General features: G+C 39.7%; 1 protein-coding gene across 3 annotated transcripts in view; it reads left to right on the forward strand.

Annotated features, from left to right (window-relative positions):
* The window catches only part of micu1 (mitochondrial calcium uptake 1), a 106,477-nt gene that overhangs the window by 81,687 nt on the left and 5,389 nt on the right, over positions 1–19,401 (forward strand). For all 3 annotated transcript variants that reach the window (XM_048563725.2, XM_048563728.2, XM_048563726.2), the window contains 4 exons: positions 565–762; positions 3,441–3,578; positions 7,289–7,397; positions 11,015–11,104. In XM_048563725.2, coding sequence (XP_048419682.1) covers positions 565–762; positions 3,441–3,578; positions 7,289–7,397; positions 11,015–11,104 — 535 coding nt within the window. The remainder of the gene's footprint in view (positions 1–564; positions 763–3,440; positions 3,579–7,288; positions 7,398–11,014; positions 11,105–19,401) is intronic.

Raw genomic sequence — 19,401 nt, forward strand, 5'->3', positions numbered from 1 at the left:
ATCAATTATCAATTATCAAAACTCAAATTGTGTACTATCAAAAGACTAGTTGTATGCCAGTCATAAGTGCCAATGTGGTCATCTAAAGGTGATTGAAGCAGAATGAGAAATGCCAAAGTCAAATCAGAAAATGCTGGGGAAATTCAGCAGGTCTTACATCATCTGTGGAGAGTGAAATAAAGTTAACATCGGAGGTCGATTTCAATATGTTACTGTTATGTATCAGATTCAAAATGTTAACTCTGTTTCTCTCTCCACAGATGCTGCCAGACCTACTGAGTTTCTTCTGTTTTTATTTTTAGATTTCCAGCATCTGCCGTATTTTGCTTTTTTTCGTGGCTAAAATCTAGATAATTTTTAATTTATAAAAGTAGTTAAATACTGAAATGACAAAGTGGTAGCTAATCTATTCTGGAATACTGAAGCACTGTTATGTAGCATTGATTATTTCATTATTGTTGTGTTTTGCCTATGCCCACTAATTCATGATCAGAAGACATACACGATTTATTATGTAGTGAAAAAAGCTTTAAAACTTTACTTATTTCTGCTCACACTTTGCAGGTTCAAAGTATTATTCGATCACAGACCAGTATAGGCATGCGTCACCGAGATCGTTCAACAACTGGGAATACACTGAAATCAGGAGTTAGCTCAGCACTGACCACTTACTTCTTTGGTGCAGATTTGAAGGGAAAGCTAACTATTAAACATTTCCTAGAGTTCCAGCGTAAACTGCAACAGGATGTTCTCCGACTGGAGGTAAGAAGAATGCAGAATATTGCTTATCGGCACTCTCTGCATGCTCATTTTTGCATGTAATTCAAGCTTCTTTAATTGAAGCAGTCTTGGACAAGCATGTTACCTTCTCAAAAGGGCTTACACGGTTAACAAGACATTTCTTTTGCATTGGCTTTAAACTTCAGTAATAGCTGTGGTTATTCTAACAGGCCTGTAATCCTAAATTCGCAGGTGTAAATTCTCACATCTGTAAAATAAAATCACAGCTGCTTCGTACTATGTAGTTAATCAGAAGTAGGAAAATTACACTTATGTGCTTACTTCTGAATAACTAATTCCACTGGTGGAGTAGTAAGAACTTCAAGATTTTTCTAACATAATTTCCAAAGATTTTAAAGAAAAATTAATCAAGTTTTTTTTCTGTTTAAACTGGTTCTGTATTACTGTCTAAAGTTCCTTGTCCTTGGAGCAGTTCAGGTGTGTGGGTGTGTATAGTTATAAGTAAAAGACACATCTCTTGAGAGACGAAACAGCATCTCAAGAGCACAAAAGCTGACATTTTGGGCCTAGACCCTCCTTGTGCTGCTTGGCCTGCTGTGTTCATCCAGCTTCACACTTTGTTATCTTGGATTCTCCAACATCTGCAGTTCCCATTATCTCTTGAGAGACATTTTGTGATGATGAGCATTTGGTGTACTTCGGTAGCAGCTTTATGCCAGAAGTCACACCCTCTGTCCCTGGCATTTCTGCTCTACTCCTGCCATCTGGCTTATACAGTTGCTTTGGTTCAAAATTTATTCACAAGAAGAACAGTTGTTTAATAATCTAAGCTTATCCTTGTGTGTGACATCCTTATGAGGGATATTTAAATTTCTCTGAGTGAAAAAGACAGGTTACACTTGGATTGATTGTCATTTTGTGCTGCCCATGTTCATTATAAAGTACAACTAGGATTGAAGAATGTGGAAAATATCAGTATTCTCACACATTTATGTTTAAACATAATGAATCTGTTTTTCATGATCTGTTGCTGTCAGCATGTTCAGCTTAAAACTTTTAAATTGATCTTGTATTTTCAGGCACAGTGATTAACTAAACATCCATTCATCAATCAGCACACCTCTTACTGGGGTGCTTTAACTACTCAATGAGAGAATTGTTTTTAATCTTTTATCTTGCATGAGGCCTTTGAGTTTTGTGTTTTTGCCCTGTCTAGTTCAAATCAAGTAAGGTTGACTTCTAGCTGTATCGTTCTCTGAACTGTTCAAGGACTTAATTTTGGAAATTTAGCAATTAAATAAGACTTGAAAGACTTTTCTTAAACTTTAAGTTTTAACTCATAAAAGCACTGTTAGTAATTCTCCTTGTATCCCTTTCAATGTGTTTTGATAAGCTGCATGGTATTTCTAATATGGCTTCAGCTTCATTGATTTATTGTGACTTAGAGTCTAATTCCTCAAGCCAGACATTATACTGAATATTTTCACTGCAGACTTAGAATCCTGCATCCTTTAGCCTTATACCTTTCCTGGAACCTGTCAGTTTGTGTGCAGCCATCCTTTCCGGTCCTGTGCATTACTAAATGCCTTGCAAAATCTTGTGCCATCCATTTCTTTGATTGCTTTTAAGCTACTTTTTCTCTCTTACAACTGCAATATATGAAGATAACAAAGTGTGGAGCTGGACGAACACAGCAGGCCAAGCAGCATCTCGAGCACAAAAGCTAACGTTTCGGGCCTAGACCCTTCTTCAGAGGGCGAAACGTCAGCTTTTGTGCTCCTGAGATGCTGCTTGGCCTGCTGTGTTCATCCAGCTCCACACTTTGTTATCTTGGATTCTCCAGCATCTGCAGTTCCCATTATCACTGATGCAATGTACAAATATGGTTTCAGTCCAGTCCTTTATCATGAAGAAGTTCTCTATTAAATTGATCAAATTTGGAATAGGTTTGTTATTGTTGAAAACAATTAAAGAAATGGTTGGATCTCAAGGTAAAGAGACTTGGAGAGATGAACAGAAGGGGAGTACTTCTGGCTCTGAAGCTTCCTTGTAATATACAAAAGGTTGTAAATGCAATGCATCCATCAGTGTTTGATGAAAGAATCCATGAAACTTGTTGGCTCACATATCTCATTCACAAAAGAACAAGTGAAAGTTAACAAGAAAGCCTGTAATTTCTTGCTTTTTTTAAGATGAGCTTGATAATTTGACCTCTCATTCCCATCCTACACCCTGCAAAGCCAAGGGAAGAACCATGAATTCTCAAGAAACAGCCGTCTGTCTTGTTTATAATACTCTCTTGCACGTTGTGGCTTTAAAGGAGCAGACTAGGTTAAACACCACTCCATTTTGACAACTGAACACCACAACCGTACTCTATTCCAGACTATCCAAAAGCAAACTTACTAAGCAATCTAACAGTAAATCAAATCTATAAGGAAATAAATTTTAAGACTTCTTATTGATTTAGTGGTTTAGAAACAAGGAGCAGTAACTTGATGAAATTAAGTAATTTCTGTTTAATTATAAATGATGGGTTAAAGAAGCATTTCTTCCACAGCACTGTTTCTAGCTTCCCATGGCCTGCTAATTAAATGCCAAGCTTGAAAATTACATTTTCGCCCCACACCAGGTAAATAAAACTTTACCGAAATATCAGAAATTGTTCTCTCATCTTGTCTCCTTTCTCCTTGCCCCAGTTTGATAGACATGACCCGATAAATGGACGAATCTCGGAGCGTCAGTTTGGCAGTATGCTGTTGGCATACAGTGGCGTTCAGTCTAAGAAACTTACAGCAATGTTGAAAAGTATCAAAAAGCAATTCAAAAATGCAGAGGTAAGAACCTGGCAGGTGAAGCCTGCATGTGATGCAACAAACCATACAGTTCTTCATTATTCGTAGTGCTGTACGTGACACAGTACACTCACTGTTCCTAAAAGGTAAAGGATCACAAACTGCTGTGGGGTTTGTTGAAATTTTTTACAAAACTTAAAAGTCGGCATGCCTCAGTTGTTGGCCCTCTACCCTCTGAGCCAGAATGCTAGGGATTATGTTCTATTCCAGAACTGGAACATATGATCTTGGATGGTTATGTCACTTTACTGGATCAGCTCATTATAATAGGCACTGGGCAGTACAGAAAAGTGTTTTATAAAAGCAAGTTGTTTTCTTTATTTTGTTTTCTGTCCAAGTTGGTGGCAATTGTTTACCGTTTAAATATCACTGAAGTGCAGTTCTGTTCATTGATGTGCACCCCTGGAGAAGTGTGGATATTTTTCCATTATAAAAGGTGTAATAGCAGAGTACTTGGAAGATAGTGATGGGATCAAACAGTCAGAATTAACTCCCTAGAAACTTACCTATCTAGTCCTGTTAGAATTTATAAGATGCGTATGCAGTTCTGCTCAAGGGTCATTGGACTTGAAATAGTAATTCTACTTTCATCCCAGAGATGCTGCCAGACCTGCTGAGTTTCTCCAGAAATTTCTTTTTTTTGTTTCAGCTCTCCAGCATCTGCAGTTCTTTGGCAGTAAGCTCTCTGTATCTATAAAACAATGACCACGGAGTCCAAAACCAGGGGGCATAGTCTAAGGATATGGGGTGGGCCTTTTAGGCCAGAAATTAGGAGAAATTTCTTCACCCATACCTAGAGTGCTGAGCCTGTGGGATTTTCTACCACAGGAAATTGAGGCCAAAATATTGAAGACTTAAGAAAAATATAAATACAGTTCTTATGTTTAAAGGGATCAAAGGATGTGAGGAGAAAATGGGAACAGGATACTGAGTTGAATGATCAGCCGTGATCTTATTGAATGGCATTTCAGGCACAAAGAGTTTAAGAGCCTATTCCTGCTCCAGTCTCCTCCTATTTTGATCAATATTCTATTTGATATTATCAATATGGATAATGGCTACAAAATTAAACCGTGCTTCTAAGGAAGTCGTGAGCACTCTTGGTAAATCATCTCGTCAGAATAAAGGTTCATTGTTCTCATAACAGCGGCTGTCAGTTATAATGCAGGTTTAAAACTGAGAGATTGCTGAATATTGTGATCAGTTATTGTGCAGAACAGACCCGCAATAATTCCTGCTGGTATTTCATTCAGTTAGTGGATGAGGCTTAGCTGGCACTTAACATTTCTGAACACATTGATTAGCTAATTAATTACAAATCTCTGGAGCATGTGGTACTTAAACTCAGGCCTCTTAACTCCGAGATAGGGACGCTACTGCTGTTTCACAGGACATTCTTGATGTAAATCTGACTTGATAGATCATATTTTGCTTTTTCCTTTGTCTTAAAAAGGTGGTCTTTAACTGAAACGTAAGGAGCATTACTGCAGATTTTGTTTTAACAATAGAACAGAACATTTCATTAGGCAAAAGATATTTTAAAAATAGAATAAACCAAACAATTTATCTATAACACAAGTTTAAAAGTTTAGAAATACTTTGTAAAACATAATCCCATTAATTTAAATGGCACCCTTTTGCAGTAGTCTCACCACAGAGAATTTTCTTCCCTATTGTATCTAGAGAGCTTATTTTATCAATGGATTCAGTTCCTCGTCTCAAAAATCTGATGGCCCCTTCCTTGAGGCTTCATACAACTGCAGTTAGACTTTCTTGACTCCAAATAACCCTGTCAGGATTTTAACCAACCACTTCTGAAGTGGTAGCTTTAAAATCACTCCTTACATTGAGGTAACCTATTCTTTAATAGTTTTAAACAATGTTCTTTTTTCAGGAGCAGCTCTCTTTTAGACATCAGCTTCAGCTAAGACCTTTGCAAACGGAAATCAAAAGGGCTTTCTTCAAGCTCTGCGCTTTTCTCTGAAAGATTCCAGAATCTTCTAATTGCAGCCTATTGCACATCACTGTTAATTCTGATTGCAAAACTCTTCCAGTGAATACAAAACCGATTAGCCTCCAGAATGTTTCCTCTTCATACTCTCAAAATATTTCCGTCATTACAGAAATACTTACAATTTAATCATTAAAGCCCTTCATAGAGCCAGACCAAATCCACTTATTCAAAATTCAAACTAAAATAAATGATATTAAAAAATGTATAAATCACACCTTGCATTCAACAGAAGTACAGTTTTTATGAATATCCGCACGCAGACCTTCCTGAATGTTCTGTTCCATTTAAACACTTATTATTCACTATGAATTGATGTTCCCTATTGGTGCTACAAACATTTTTCTAAAGGCTCCTTAATCTACTGCTTATAACTGTTTTGCATAACAATCCACAATAACTCCAGAAGTTAGTATAAGGGTAGGATTAACATTAAAAAATGGAACTTTGCCTTATTGGTCATTGCCGAAGCATTTATCTGGTTATAACCAGTATTGAGAAATAACACAAGTGATTTATCACTCGGGAATAACATTTTCACAGCCACTGGCTGTTCTTTTTATCGTAATCTGGCCGCAGTTTTACACTGCACATAGTAAATAAAGAAAGGTGAAAAGTTTATCACAGCAAATCACTGAACCCAGGTGAAAGGTATATTTTGTTTATTTAACTCTGGATTGGAATACATGTAAGTTGCAAATATTTTGATTTTTCTGCTCAACCTTCCCAATTGAAGTATATTGATTAAAGATTCTTGGGTTACCTGAAGAATGAGACCTTTTCACTGCACCCCTGGATTGAGCAAAGGAATATCTGAAATATGAACCGCACCATGTCCTACACACTGTTATTGGTTCACATTTAGTCACTGGAGTAAACTCACATTCCACTTGCCTCCGTATGCAAAAGGAGGTAACGCATGTCACTCAGCCATGTTCTAAGGCAGATTCAGTCCCCAGTTTTTCAGCAAGAATAGGACTGTGGCAGACTAGAAATCATTGTGGACTACGTTGCACCTGTTTATAGGTAATGTTTGACTCTCTGCCAAATTTGACAGCGTGGGGAACAGGCTGACATGGCTTGTGACACTTGATGAAATGCAAACCTTGTAAACACAAGCAGCCCATGCCACTTCATTTTTATATGCAGAATTTTGTGTCTGTGGGTGTGTTATTTTTGGAGTTTAATGTAATAGTGAAGGGAATCATTGCTTTTACAGTGGTTTAATTGACATTCCTGTGAAGGACCTTGACATGCTTTACACTTAAAGGCACTACAAAATTGATGCTACATGAGGCGTTTTACTGCCTATTTTATGCTATAGTAGTATTATGAAGAAGCATTTTACTGCTGATTTCCACCAGTTTTCTTGAATTGCATTCAGGATGGTGTCAGTCCTCATGGCTCGCCGAGACATCGCCGCAATTTGACCACCTGACCCATCATGATTGGACAATGACAGCATTCCACTGTCCCCGGGTTAAGCATTGTCATGGGTAGGCTTCTACTGAAGCCCATTTATCAAGGGCTATGGTTTGGAAAATGGGGTTAGAGCTGTATTTGTGCACAGATGCCCATGGATCATTGTACCTGCATAAAGTGGACTCTTGGAATTTTTGTTTGCTTAAATGGAGTTTTCCCTTACAAGACCTCATTTCATGTCATCTGTTTCCGTCTGCAGGGCATAACCTTTGAGGAGGTGGAAAACTTCTTCACTTTTCTGAAGAACATTAATGATGTGGACACTGCACTGAGCTTCTACCACATGGCGGGAGCTTCAATTGATAAAGGTATAATGAGCTAATAGTACATGGTATTAACACGTTGTCATGTCTCTAGTGATCAGTTTGTGGAAAAGTGGAAGCCATCCTTTGGAATAAATTGTTGAGATAGAACCATAGAGTCCAGACGATGCAGATAGAAGCCATTCACCTCATGTGGTCTGCACCAACCATCCGAGTAGCATCTCCCACGCCACCAACCACACCCCTCCCTCCCCCTGCGCACACTCATACCAATGTCATTTCCCTGTAACCCCACATTTACCATGGCTAATCCACCAGGCCTGAACACTATGGGCAATCCAGCATGTTGAATCCACCAAACATGCACATCTTTGAGCTAGGAGGAAACTGGAGCACCCTACAGAAGCCCACTCAGACACAGGGAGAACGTGCGCATTTTACACAGACTATCACCTGAGGCTGCAATCAAACCTGCTCCTTTGTATACTCAAACATTTTCTCTCTGCCTTAGAAGTCACAGTTTATGATGATTACCATACATGTACTTAATGAAATCATTTGATGTTCCTGTTTTGTCAAATGTAAATACTAACTCAATTAAGTAGAATTAGCATTTGACTCAAAAAGGAACTTTATTTAATCTGATTTGTGTACTATTTTTTGCAAAGCATATCATACGGCTTTGCCACTTATTAGAGTCTTAGGTTCCCCACTGTAGACTCATTCAGAAAATAAGGAGGCATGGGATTCCAGAAAATTTGGCTGTCTGGATACAGAATTGGCTGTTCGATAGAAGACGGAGGCTGGTAGTAGTTGAAGAGTATTCAGCTTGGAGCTCCGTGAGCAGTGGCGTTCCGCAAGGATCTGTTCTGGGACCTCCGCTCTTTGTGATCTTTAAAAATGACTTGGATGAGCAAGTAGAAGAGTGGGTTAGTAAGTTTGCCGATGACTCAAAGGTTGGTGGAGTTGTGGATAATATGGAGGGCTGCTGTAAGTTGCAACAGGACATTGATGGGATGCAGAGCGGGCAAAAAAATAGCAGATGGAATTCAACCCAGAAAACTCTGAAGTGATTCATTTTGGAAGGTCGAATTTGAATGCAGAATACAGGGTTAATGGCAGGATTCTTGGCGGTATCCATGTCCATAGATCCCTCAAATTTGCTAACCAAGTTGATAGGATTGTTAAGAAAGCATATGGTGTGTTGGCGTTCATTGGCAGGGGAGTTGAGTTGAAGAGCTGTGACGTTATTCTGCAGCTCTGTAAAACCCTGGTTGGACCACACTTGGAACATTGTGTTTGGTTCTGGTCACTTCATTATGGGAAGGATATGGACGCTTTAGAGAGGACGCAGAGGAGATTTACAAGGATGCTGCCTGGACTTTAGGCCAGGTCTTATGAGGAAACTTTAAGGGAGCAAGGGCTTTTCTCATTGGAGTGTAGAAGGATGAGAGGTGACTTGATAGAGGTTTATGAGATGATGAAGCATAGATAGAGTGGATAGCCAAAGACTTTTTCCCGAGGCGGAAATGACTATTATGAAGGGGCATAATTTTAAGGTGATTGGGGGAAGGTATCGGAGAGATGTCAGAGGTAGGTTCTTTACACAGAGTGGTGGGTGCATGGAATGCACTGTTGGCAGTGGTAGTGGAGTCAGATGCATTCAGGACATTCAAACCACTCTTGGATAGGCACATGAATGATGTAGGCTGTGCAGGGTAGTTTCTCCTTAGAGTAGGATAATAGGTTGGCACAACATCGGCCATAGGCCTGTACTGTGCTATACTGTCCTATGTTCGTCATAGAGCTGTACAGCATGGAAACAAACCCTTTGGTCCAACTGGTCCATGTCGTCCATTTAACCGACACAAATGTAGTTACATTTGCTGGCATTTGGCCCATATCCCTCTAAACCTTTTCTTTTCATGTACCCATCCAGGTGCCTTTTAGATATTGTAATTGTACCAGCCTCCTCCACTTCCTCTGGCAGGTCATTCCATGCATGCACCATCCTCTGTATGAAAATGTTGCCCCTTAGATCCCTTTTAAATCTTTACCCTCTCGCTTTAAAGCTATGCCCTCTAGTTTTGGACTCCCCCACCCTAGGCACAAGTACCTTGTCAATTCACCCTATTCATGCCCCTTATGATTTTACAAACCTTTATAAGGTCACCCCTCAGCCTCTGCTGCTCCAGGAAAAATAACTCCAGCCTATTTAGCCTCTCCTGATGCCTCAAACCCTCCAACCCTGGCAACATCCTTGTAAATCTTTTCTGAGCCCTTACAAATTTGACAACATTCTTCCTATAGGACGAAGACCAAAATTGCATGCAGTGTTCCAAAAGTGGACTAACCAGTGTCCTGTACAGCTGCAAGACGACCTCCCAACTGCTATACTTGATACAGTGACCAATTATTTATGGCCACCGGGGAGCCACTGATTGCAATGTAGCTCTGGCATAAACTGTTCTATCGCCAGCATCACCAATCGTTTGTTTGTAAAGCTAACAGTAAAAGCTGTGAACCTCAACAATGGAGAGCATTGTTAAGCCAGCAGAATTTTAAAATAAGAAGTCAACAATTAGAACCAGAAGTGGACTATTCAGCCCTGCAAGCCTGCTATGATATTCAGTGAAATTATGGCTGATCTACCTCAATGCTTTTTTGGTTTCCTGCACTATTTGCTGGGCATTTTTAGAATGTTTGTAGAAATCTATCAGTCTCATTCACATGAATGCTCAGTGTTTGAGCTGAGCCTCTGCTGTCCTTGGTGGCGGGGAATTCCAAAGATTCACTAACCTCCTGAGTGTAAAAATTCCTCTGTACAGCAGTCTTAAAAGTCCGTTAATTATCCTAAGATTGTGTGTCCTTGTTTCAGCACCCCAACCCACTCCCCCACCCCGTACCTTACCCCAGCCGCTCAAGTAAAAGGTCAGGGTGATGGTCAGATTCTGTCGTGCCACGGTTAGACCACACTGCAAGTCAGTGAGACATACTTCTCCACTGCTAGCCACAGTGCATAGAGAAGCCATTGGTCTGATTCCTGATGTCAGAGGTTTGAGTTGTGAGGCATAACTGTAGAAGCTTGAGCTTTTTTTTTTATAGGCTTGGAAAGTGGAAATTAGAGCAGCCACGTCTGAGATGGTAATCAGCATGGAAAATTGAATTAAGAAAAACATTTTAAATTGCAAGGACCAGATGACATCAAACCAGCAAGAAACAAACAGGGGATTGATATTAGGAAATGGTTGACATATGAATTGTACGGCCAAGTAATGTATTGGAATCTAGACTCCGGAGTGATGGATGCACATTTTAGAGGACACTTCCATGTTTTCTAGCTTTTTGAGTTGAACATGCTACAAATTAAAGTTGGTAAGAGTTTGAATTGAAACTTTGCAGTCCATTTTATAGATAAAATGTTTAGGTTGGATCTGACTTTGCTAAATGTGATGCAGCTTCTAAAGTAACACAACTCATTCAGCATCTTGAAGTCTGTACATCTTTTTGTTTGTCCAACTTTAAGCAGATTTAGAGCAGTTTCTGTAGATAGTCTATGTTTACACTGTCTAAATGATGTGGAGAATGTGACTACTTGATCCACAATTGTAACTACAAAATTCTTTGTTGCAAATAATTAATGGATGTCTTTCTCTTAACAGCAACCATGAAGCAGGTGGCCAGGACAGTGGCACATGTAGAACTTTCTGATCACGTTTGTGATGTTGTTTTTGCCTTGTTTGATAGCGATGGTGAGTGAAACAAAAGTACTTCTGAATACTCACTCCAAACTAGCTCCCACCTTTCAGTCTCCAGCCTCCCAATATTGGTTCAGGGCCACAATCTTCAACCCCTCATTCAGAAATTCTGGTGCAAAAACCTTTCCTCTTCTCTGCTTCTTTCCTTCACCTTTTAAAAACCTCCTCAAAACTTCTATCCACCTATGCTGACAATAAACTTGTAAATGTCACACTGATATCCTGCTTCCACTGTTTTCTCTCACTTTTGAACTAAGCAATTGAACATTCAATTACAGGGTTATCTCTTCCCTCAATCAATACCCCCTTCTGATTGTAATTCAGAACCTGAGGCTAATTCTCCGAGTAGAATGGAAAGCAAATCTCAGTCCATGGTATTATCATTGGTTGTCATAAGAACCCAAACTGACTTTTTTTAGGGAAGGAAATCTGCTGTCTTTACCTGGTCTGATCTACGTGTGATTGAGCCTTACCTTTGTCCTATAAAACCACTCAATTCAAAGACAGTTTGGAATATGAAACAACTGCTGTTCTTAGCAGCAACACTCACATTTCATGAAAAAATATTTTTTAAAAACTTACCATCCAGAATCAGTGAAGTTTACTGAATGAGCTAATTTTATAGGACCTCAGGAATTTCAAGCTGCTGATACTCTGCTAAACTCAGCCTCTGAACTCTAAATACTCTAGATACATCTGTGTGTACACTAACATTGCACCAGTCCTTTCTTTTCACTTGTTCACCAGATGTAGCTAGGCCAGCACTTGTCCATTTCTAATTGCCTTGGAGAGGCGGTGGCAAGCCACATTCCTGAACTCGAGAGTCTTTGGGGTTTACACACAGTGCTGTTACAGGGGGTTTTCCAGGATTTGGAGCCGGTGACAGTGAAGAAACAGTGATATAGTTCCTAATCAGAATGGTGTAAAACTTGTAGGTAGTGATTTTCCCATGTACCCACTTCTGTTATCCATCTAAGTGGTTGAGATCACTGTTTTGGGAGATGCTTTAAAGGAGCCTCAGTATGTTATTGCAGTGTGCCTTTTAGATGGATAAGCACTGCTGCCACTGTGAATGGTGAACACAGACATAACAGCAATACAAATGCAAAATGCTGCAGAAATCTGAATTGTAAACAGAAAATGCTGGAAATCTTCGTGTTGGGCAGTATTCTGGAGAGAGAAGCAGAGTTAACATTTTGAGCTATTGAGGTTTTATTACAAATCTTTACCTCTCTCTCCCAGATGCTGTCTGACCTGCTGAGCACTTCAGCACTTTTTGTTTGCTTTTCTGTAGAGAATGAGTACTTTAAATGCAATTGTTTTAAACAAAAAGTCTACACATGAAACAGTTGTGTGTTATAACTGTAACTCTGTACATAGGGCTATAATGGTTGGGTGTATCTCTTGACTAACACCCCTCACCTTTTGGATCCATTGGATCCAACGTGACTCTGCCAAAAGCAGGAAAGCGAGTCAGGAGTCTTACTCTGCCCCTAATAATCTAAATTTCAATTTGCTTTTCGCTGGACGTAATTTTTTTGGCTATTATATGGATCTGGATGAAACTCCCAGTGAATGTTCCCCCAGCTAAAGGGATTAGATGTTGGGTTTACTGAATATTTTGATGCAAAAAATTAAATGAGCCAATTTTGTTTTTAAGAATACACAAATTTATGATAAAAAAGCACACAATTTAGTAGTTATTTGAAAAAAATAGATTGCAAAATAGAATCCTGTTTTTTCACGAGTGTGTATACATTGTGGAGAAAAGAGTTAACAATGTTGTGTTTGCAATTACAGGCAAAAGTGCTACAGGAACTCAGCAGGCCTTGCAACATTGTCAGGAGAGAAAAATGTTAGCATTTCGAGTTCAATATTAACACCACCATCTGCAGCATTTCTATTCATGTTTGACAGCTAGTTTTGACCCCTGTTTTTTAAACAAAAAATCAGTTGTTAGCTTTACTGAGAAGTAACTTTTAACCTAATATTCCTGTATTCATCCCATATAGTTTGAACCTTGTCCATATCTAACCCTTGTGACCAGAATTAGTGTGAGCAAGGGGGAACAGTCCAAAGTAGGAGCTGTGTGCAAGTCCACACAATCCACAGAGCACCAGGATCCATCTCATAAGAGTTCAAAATTATAAGAATCAGTTTGAATATTGTGATTTACAGTAATCTGAGTTTTTGTCACAGGAGTATCCCATTAAATGCTTGTCAAATGGTATTCAATTTGTGACCACAAATGTTTTACTCTTCGAACATTTTTTTTAAACTGAATAATTGGTAAAGGGAATGTTCAGCTGCAAGTCCTGTAACTGGCTAAAAACTGTTCTCTGCTTGCTAAGTTGAATAGGTGTGTACACAAAACTTGGATGAGAATTTTTAAATGTAGAGGATTTAACATGTTGTAGAGTGTACCCACAAACTTTGGCACCTTTGGAGAGTATTGCAGATGTCTGTTCCCAACCTGATCTCAGAACAAAAACAAAGTTGCTGGAAAAGTCAGCAGGTCTGGCAGCATCTGTGAAAGAGAAAACAGAGTTAACATTTTGGGTCCGGTGACCCTTCCTCAGAAAATCTGGATACCATAATAACTGCTGAGGATCCGGTTCCCAAAGAGGTGATAGGGCAGTTTGCAATTCCAGACCTTTTCCCACATTGTTTACATTTTTCACACTTAGGAAAAGTAAGAAATCTTTGATCTTCTGCTAACATATACCCACCTATTGTAAGAACAATCTGGTTTCCAATGAAAATATCACCCAGGACACTTCTGAATTCTCTAGCATCAAAGTTCATCCATTTTACTCCTCATGTAATGTTGTCAGCTGGGGCACACTTAAGAATAAATGATGAAAATTGGTTTATACCAACAGAGCCTTAGCAACTCGGGATCGAGCAGAAGCTATCAGACCTTACATCTTTAACTACTCCTCGTCATATGGTGAAACATTTAACAACACTTCTCTCCTGATATATCAGTCCAATTTTGCAGATCGTGTAATTTTGTTAAATTCACGGAAAGATCTCCCTTAATGAATAATTACTCAGTCCAGCAACCTTCTATGCTGCTAGCAGTATCTGCCCTTACAATGAATCAGTGGAGCATAAACCATGAGTACATCTCAAAAGTTGCTGATTTTATTAAGTTTCCAAAGAATTTGTAGTCTCTGATCTTCAAACTATCTACTCAACTCCCCTCCACCAGGCGATTGCTATTCCAAATGACCCTTTACAAAACCCCAGTCTAAACATAGAATCACTGAACTGATACAGTGCAGAAGGCGGCTATTTTTGTCCCTTTTTGCCTGTTTTGACTCCCTGAGCCTTTTGAATGATTACCAATCTCCTTTTTTCCCTGTAACACTGCACATTTTTTCTATTGAAATAATCATTGTGTGCCCATTTGAATGTCTTTAGTTAAGTCCCTTGGACACAGGATATTGGTTATTTTCCAGATGACCACTTGCATCCTACCACAAGAGAAAAATCCCTTGATAAATGTTCCCTTCCAGCCAGGCATCAAATCTGAGCCTGGATCTCCTCCTTACAGTCCCATTGACAAGGTGAACAGAAATCAATTACAAGAAGTGGAAAATTCTCATGCTTGATCTCATTAAGACCCAAGAGTCCTTTTGGGTCCTTTATAATGCTCAAACAACCTCATGATTGGATGGTCTTCTACCCTCGAAGCCTTATTCCATTTTAACCTCGGTTATATGATTTCCTTTGTGCAGAAGATTGCACAACAGGAAAAAGGCAGGAGTTTGACAATAAGTCAAAATGCTCAGGGAGTCAATGCAGACACAAATTGCCAAGTTCCCACTTTTTGCACTGCATCAAGTCAGTGATTCTCTGATTAGTCCGGATATTTATGAAGGAGCATTTGGAATAGGCTTCTCCTGGTGGAGCGGAGTTCTTGGTGGATAGTTTGAAGATTAGTGATTGTAACTTCTTTTGGAAATTTAATGAAATCAGCAATTTTTGAGGCCGTACTCATGATTTATGCTCCACTGATTAGCTGCAAGGACATATACTGCTAATAGCATAGAAGATTGCTGTAGTGAGTTAATATTCTTTAAGGAAGATCTTTCTGTGAAATTAATAACATTTACATGATCTGCAAAGAACTGATTTTGAAGTACCTTTGCTATGTCAAAATTGGATTGAAATATCAGGGGAGAAGTGTTTTTAAATTTTTCGCCATACGATGATGAGTAGTTAGAAAGGTAACATCTGATAGCCTGTGGTCAATCCTGAGTTGGTAAGTTTCTGTTGGTATAATCCAGTTTTTTAAACTTACTGTTAAATGTGCCCCAGCTGACACCCTTATGTGAGAGTAAAACGGATGAACTGTGATGCTAGATAATTCAGTGGGTGCTATTTTCATTGGAACCTTAATTATCCTCATAATAGGTGTGTGTGCTAGCAGAAGATAACTTTGCAATACAAAGAAGGGTCCTCCATGCTGTTAGCAGTATCTGTCCTTGCAGCTAATCAGTGGAGCATAAATCATGAGTACCGCCTCAAAAATTGCTGATTTCATTAAATTTCCAAAAGAAGTTACAATCACTAATCTTCAAACTATCCACCAAGAACTCCATGTTTACCTTTATGCCATCTTAACTGTCCTAGGTTGTAGTGAATAGATTTATCGTGCTTGTTACCTCCCACTGAGATTTCAATCACTTTAAACCTAGAAGAGCCCTTCAGCGTGAAATTGCATGGTGTGAGGTATTTGAATAAAATAAGACATTTCTGGCATATCACATGTAAGGTCTGCATCTGGAAAATTCTTAGCAAGGACCTTTTGAATTCCAGTCACTAAATTGGCAAGATGCTTCTAGGTGATGCATAGCATGCCGTGGTTTAGAATTATCTGTCTCGCAGTAATTCAGGAACCTCTAATCTATCTCCTGCAACCTGTCATAAGTTTGTGTCCCTAAAGCAATCAGAGTACAATTTTGAAGAGCAAATTATTATTGAACTTAAGGAAATCCTTAATTAGCAGAGAGTAAAAGGACTAGTTTATTAGTCTGCCAGAGTCGAAATGATGGATTTGAACTCGTGACATATTGTCAAACAGGCAAATTGCATCATGGAACACTTTGTTTTGATGGTTCACAATCATGATCTTATGAGAATACGTCTGAGTTCAAAAAGATGCTGTAGTTTGAGGATTTTGCAATATAGTCAGGAACCTTTGCTTCTTCCATCAGTGTGAGTGTAGCTTTTCTGCGTATCCCCAGGTAATGCAGTAACAATTTTCTACCTGTTCAAAGCATTGCTCGCAACTTGTTTTCTCCTCAGGGTAATTCACTGACATCTGAAAAGCTAGGTTCCCTTTCCTAAGGCTTCAAAAACATTGAATAGTGGTTTCCTCTACATTGGGGAAACCAAGCTGAGGCTTGGTGACCGCTTTGCAGAACACCTCCGCTCGGTTCGCAATAAACAACTGCACCTCCCAGTCATTAACCATTTTCACTCCCCCTCCCATTCCTTAGCCAACATGCCCATCCTGGGCGTCCTGCAGTGTCATAATGATGCCACCCGAAGCTTGCAGGAACAGCAACTCATATTCCGCTTGGGAACCCTGCAGCCCAATGGTATCCATGTGGATTTCACAAGCTCCAAAATCTCCCCTCCCCTCCACTGCATCCCAAAGCCAGCCCAGGTCGCACCCCCCCCCCCCCCCCCCCCCGCCTCCCTAACCTGTTCTTCCTCTCACTTATCCCCTCCTCCCACCTCAAGCCGGACCTCCATTTCCTACCTACTAACCTCATCCCTCCCCCTTGACCTGTCCGTCCTCCCTGGACTGACCTATCCTCTCCCTACCTTCCCACCTATACTCTCCTCTCCACCCATCATCTTGTCTATCCAACTTCGGTCGTCCTCCCCCCTCTCGCTATTTATTTCAGAATCCTCTCCACATCCCCCTCTCTGATGAAGGGTCTAGGCCCAAAACGTCAGCTTTTGTGCTCCTGAGATGCTGCTTGGCCTGCTGTGTTCATCCAGCTCCACACTTTATCTTGGATTCTCCAGCATCTGCAGTTCTCATTATCTCTCATTCTCCGTTTTGAACTGATTGATTTTCAAGAGTTTTAGCCAAAATTGGGATAGTCAGCTCAACTTGGCTGATGAACCAAGCCATGGGATAACACAAATGGTTGAGATTGCAGTGTTGGAATTATGCCAAAAGCAATTGGAAGCTGGGCTGGAATGGATACGTCATTCTGAGCTATCAGGGTGATGCTTTCCCAAGAGGATTGTCATACTGACAGTACAGTTTGCACTGCTATCATGGGAAGAATGGAACCAGCTCTGACTCCCTCAAGTTTGGATATATGCATGATTAAAGATGGCCCACAGGATATTAGTTAATGCTGTGGATATTATGATAGATGTAGCTGGTGTGAGCCAATGAGGTCTCACCATTTTGCTCAGCTGATTCTTGCTGTTGCAAGGATTTGTTTTTATTAATCACTTTTCAAAACCTGAAGTGTTTTTAATATTCATTCATGGGATGTATGTCTCATTGGGCGGTCCAGCAATTATTCGAGAGGACAATTAAGAGTCAACCATATTGCATTGGTTCTGAAGTCACAGGTAGGCCAGACGAGGAAAGGATTTCCTGGTAGATTTTCTTCTCATAAAAAGATTAGGTCACAGATTTAGGACCGTGATGAGGTGGAATTTCTTCTCTCTGAGGGTAGTGAATCTGTAGAATTTTTACTGTGGAGAGCTGCTGAGCCTGGGCCATACACAGTGCTGAGATGGATCTTTATTCAGTAAGGGGATTGAGGATTATGGCGAAAAGGCAGGAAAGTCGAAAGTTGAGGATTATCAGCTCAGCCATGATCTCGTTGAATGTCAGAGTAAATGTGTTGGTCTGAATGATCTATTTTTGCTTCTTATACCTTATTGTTTACTGGATGTGTTTTTATGACAATTGGCAATGAGTAGATCGCAGCCTTTGGGACAGTACTTTTTCCCCCAGATTTTTATTGAGCTCAAATTTCAGCACCCACCAAGACAGGATTTGAATTCATTTTCCCAGAACGTTAGCCAAGGATTTTGGATCACAAGTCCAATGACATTATGACAAGTGTATTCTGTGAGGTTCTGTGCATACCAGTCAAGTGATCTGGATGTCAGTGCATTAACTTTCAGCTTTGGAAGTGATTCCCATACACACCTCAGAGATCCAAGTAAGACTGTTGCTGTCTTAGTGTACTTCCCCAGTGATGTGGCAGTTCACATGAATAACCTCGCAGTTTTTTTTGCGTTGTATTCATGAACTAAGAAATGGTTTCCAGTAAAACTTGCATTCAATGCGTTTGTCCTTATAAGCTGTAAACACTAACTGTCCCCAGAAGAATAGATATGGATTATGGGCCTTATCAGAATTGCTACTATCTGTAGAGGTTTCATTGAATCTGCCTGTCCTAAAGCATATTTTACTTATTGCATCAACAGTTATGGATAGCAATTCTTCTGGAATTTAAAAAAAAGTCATCTTGAAAATTTCCTGCTCCCCATCCCAAGTGAGGATTGTTGGCATAGCTCTTTGTTTCAGTTAACATTGAAGATCCATCACGGTAACTAACCTGATGGTCTGATAGGTGTTTATTTAATTACCTCCTCTGATTGCATTATCTTCCAGGACAGGAAGATGGAGATAGTTGAAATTCATGCCTGCAGATTTTAAACATGAGTGTAAGATCATTTAAAAAATGCCGATTTATTGTGTTGAAAATATATGGCTTCCTTCTCATCTGTAGCCATTTGAGTAATGATCTGAAGTCAGGGTTCTCTATATAACTTATAACAGGTTGAGCCCCTTTGAAGTATCCTTATTTCAGTAAAGCACTGACCACCATAATCAAACTCTCTTTTTCTTTGAAAATCCCCTCAACGTTTTTGAAATTGTGTGAAATCAGACAAGGACATTTAAATGACTTCAGTCATTGTAGAGTGCAGCCAACATCTGTTTTTAATGAATAGTACTTTTAATGAAGTGGTGTGAATATTAAGTGGGAGATTTGAGTTTCATTGTTCAAGGTGGGACTTTTTTTGCATCTCCCGGCATATTTATGGCAGGATGAGGTAGTTGTCAGGGAGAAGGAAACTAGTCCTTTTGCAACACCACCCACCCTAGCATACAGATGTGCTGATAGCTCTGCAAAGTTGTGTGTAAAGGACCTTGCAAAAATTTTAAGCCTCAAATGGAGCGATAAACTCTTTTTAAGGTTTTAGGATATGGTGCCGTGGTCAGTTTTACCTTA

The sequence above is a fragment of the Stegostoma tigrinum genome, chromosome 37 (genome assembly GCF_030684315.1).
Source record: "Stegostoma tigrinum isolate sSteTig4 chromosome 37, sSteTig4.hap1, whole genome shotgun sequence".
In the NCBI taxonomy this organism is placed as follows: domain Eukaryota; kingdom Metazoa; phylum Chordata; class Chondrichthyes; order Orectolobiformes; family Stegostomatidae; genus Stegostoma; species Stegostoma tigrinum.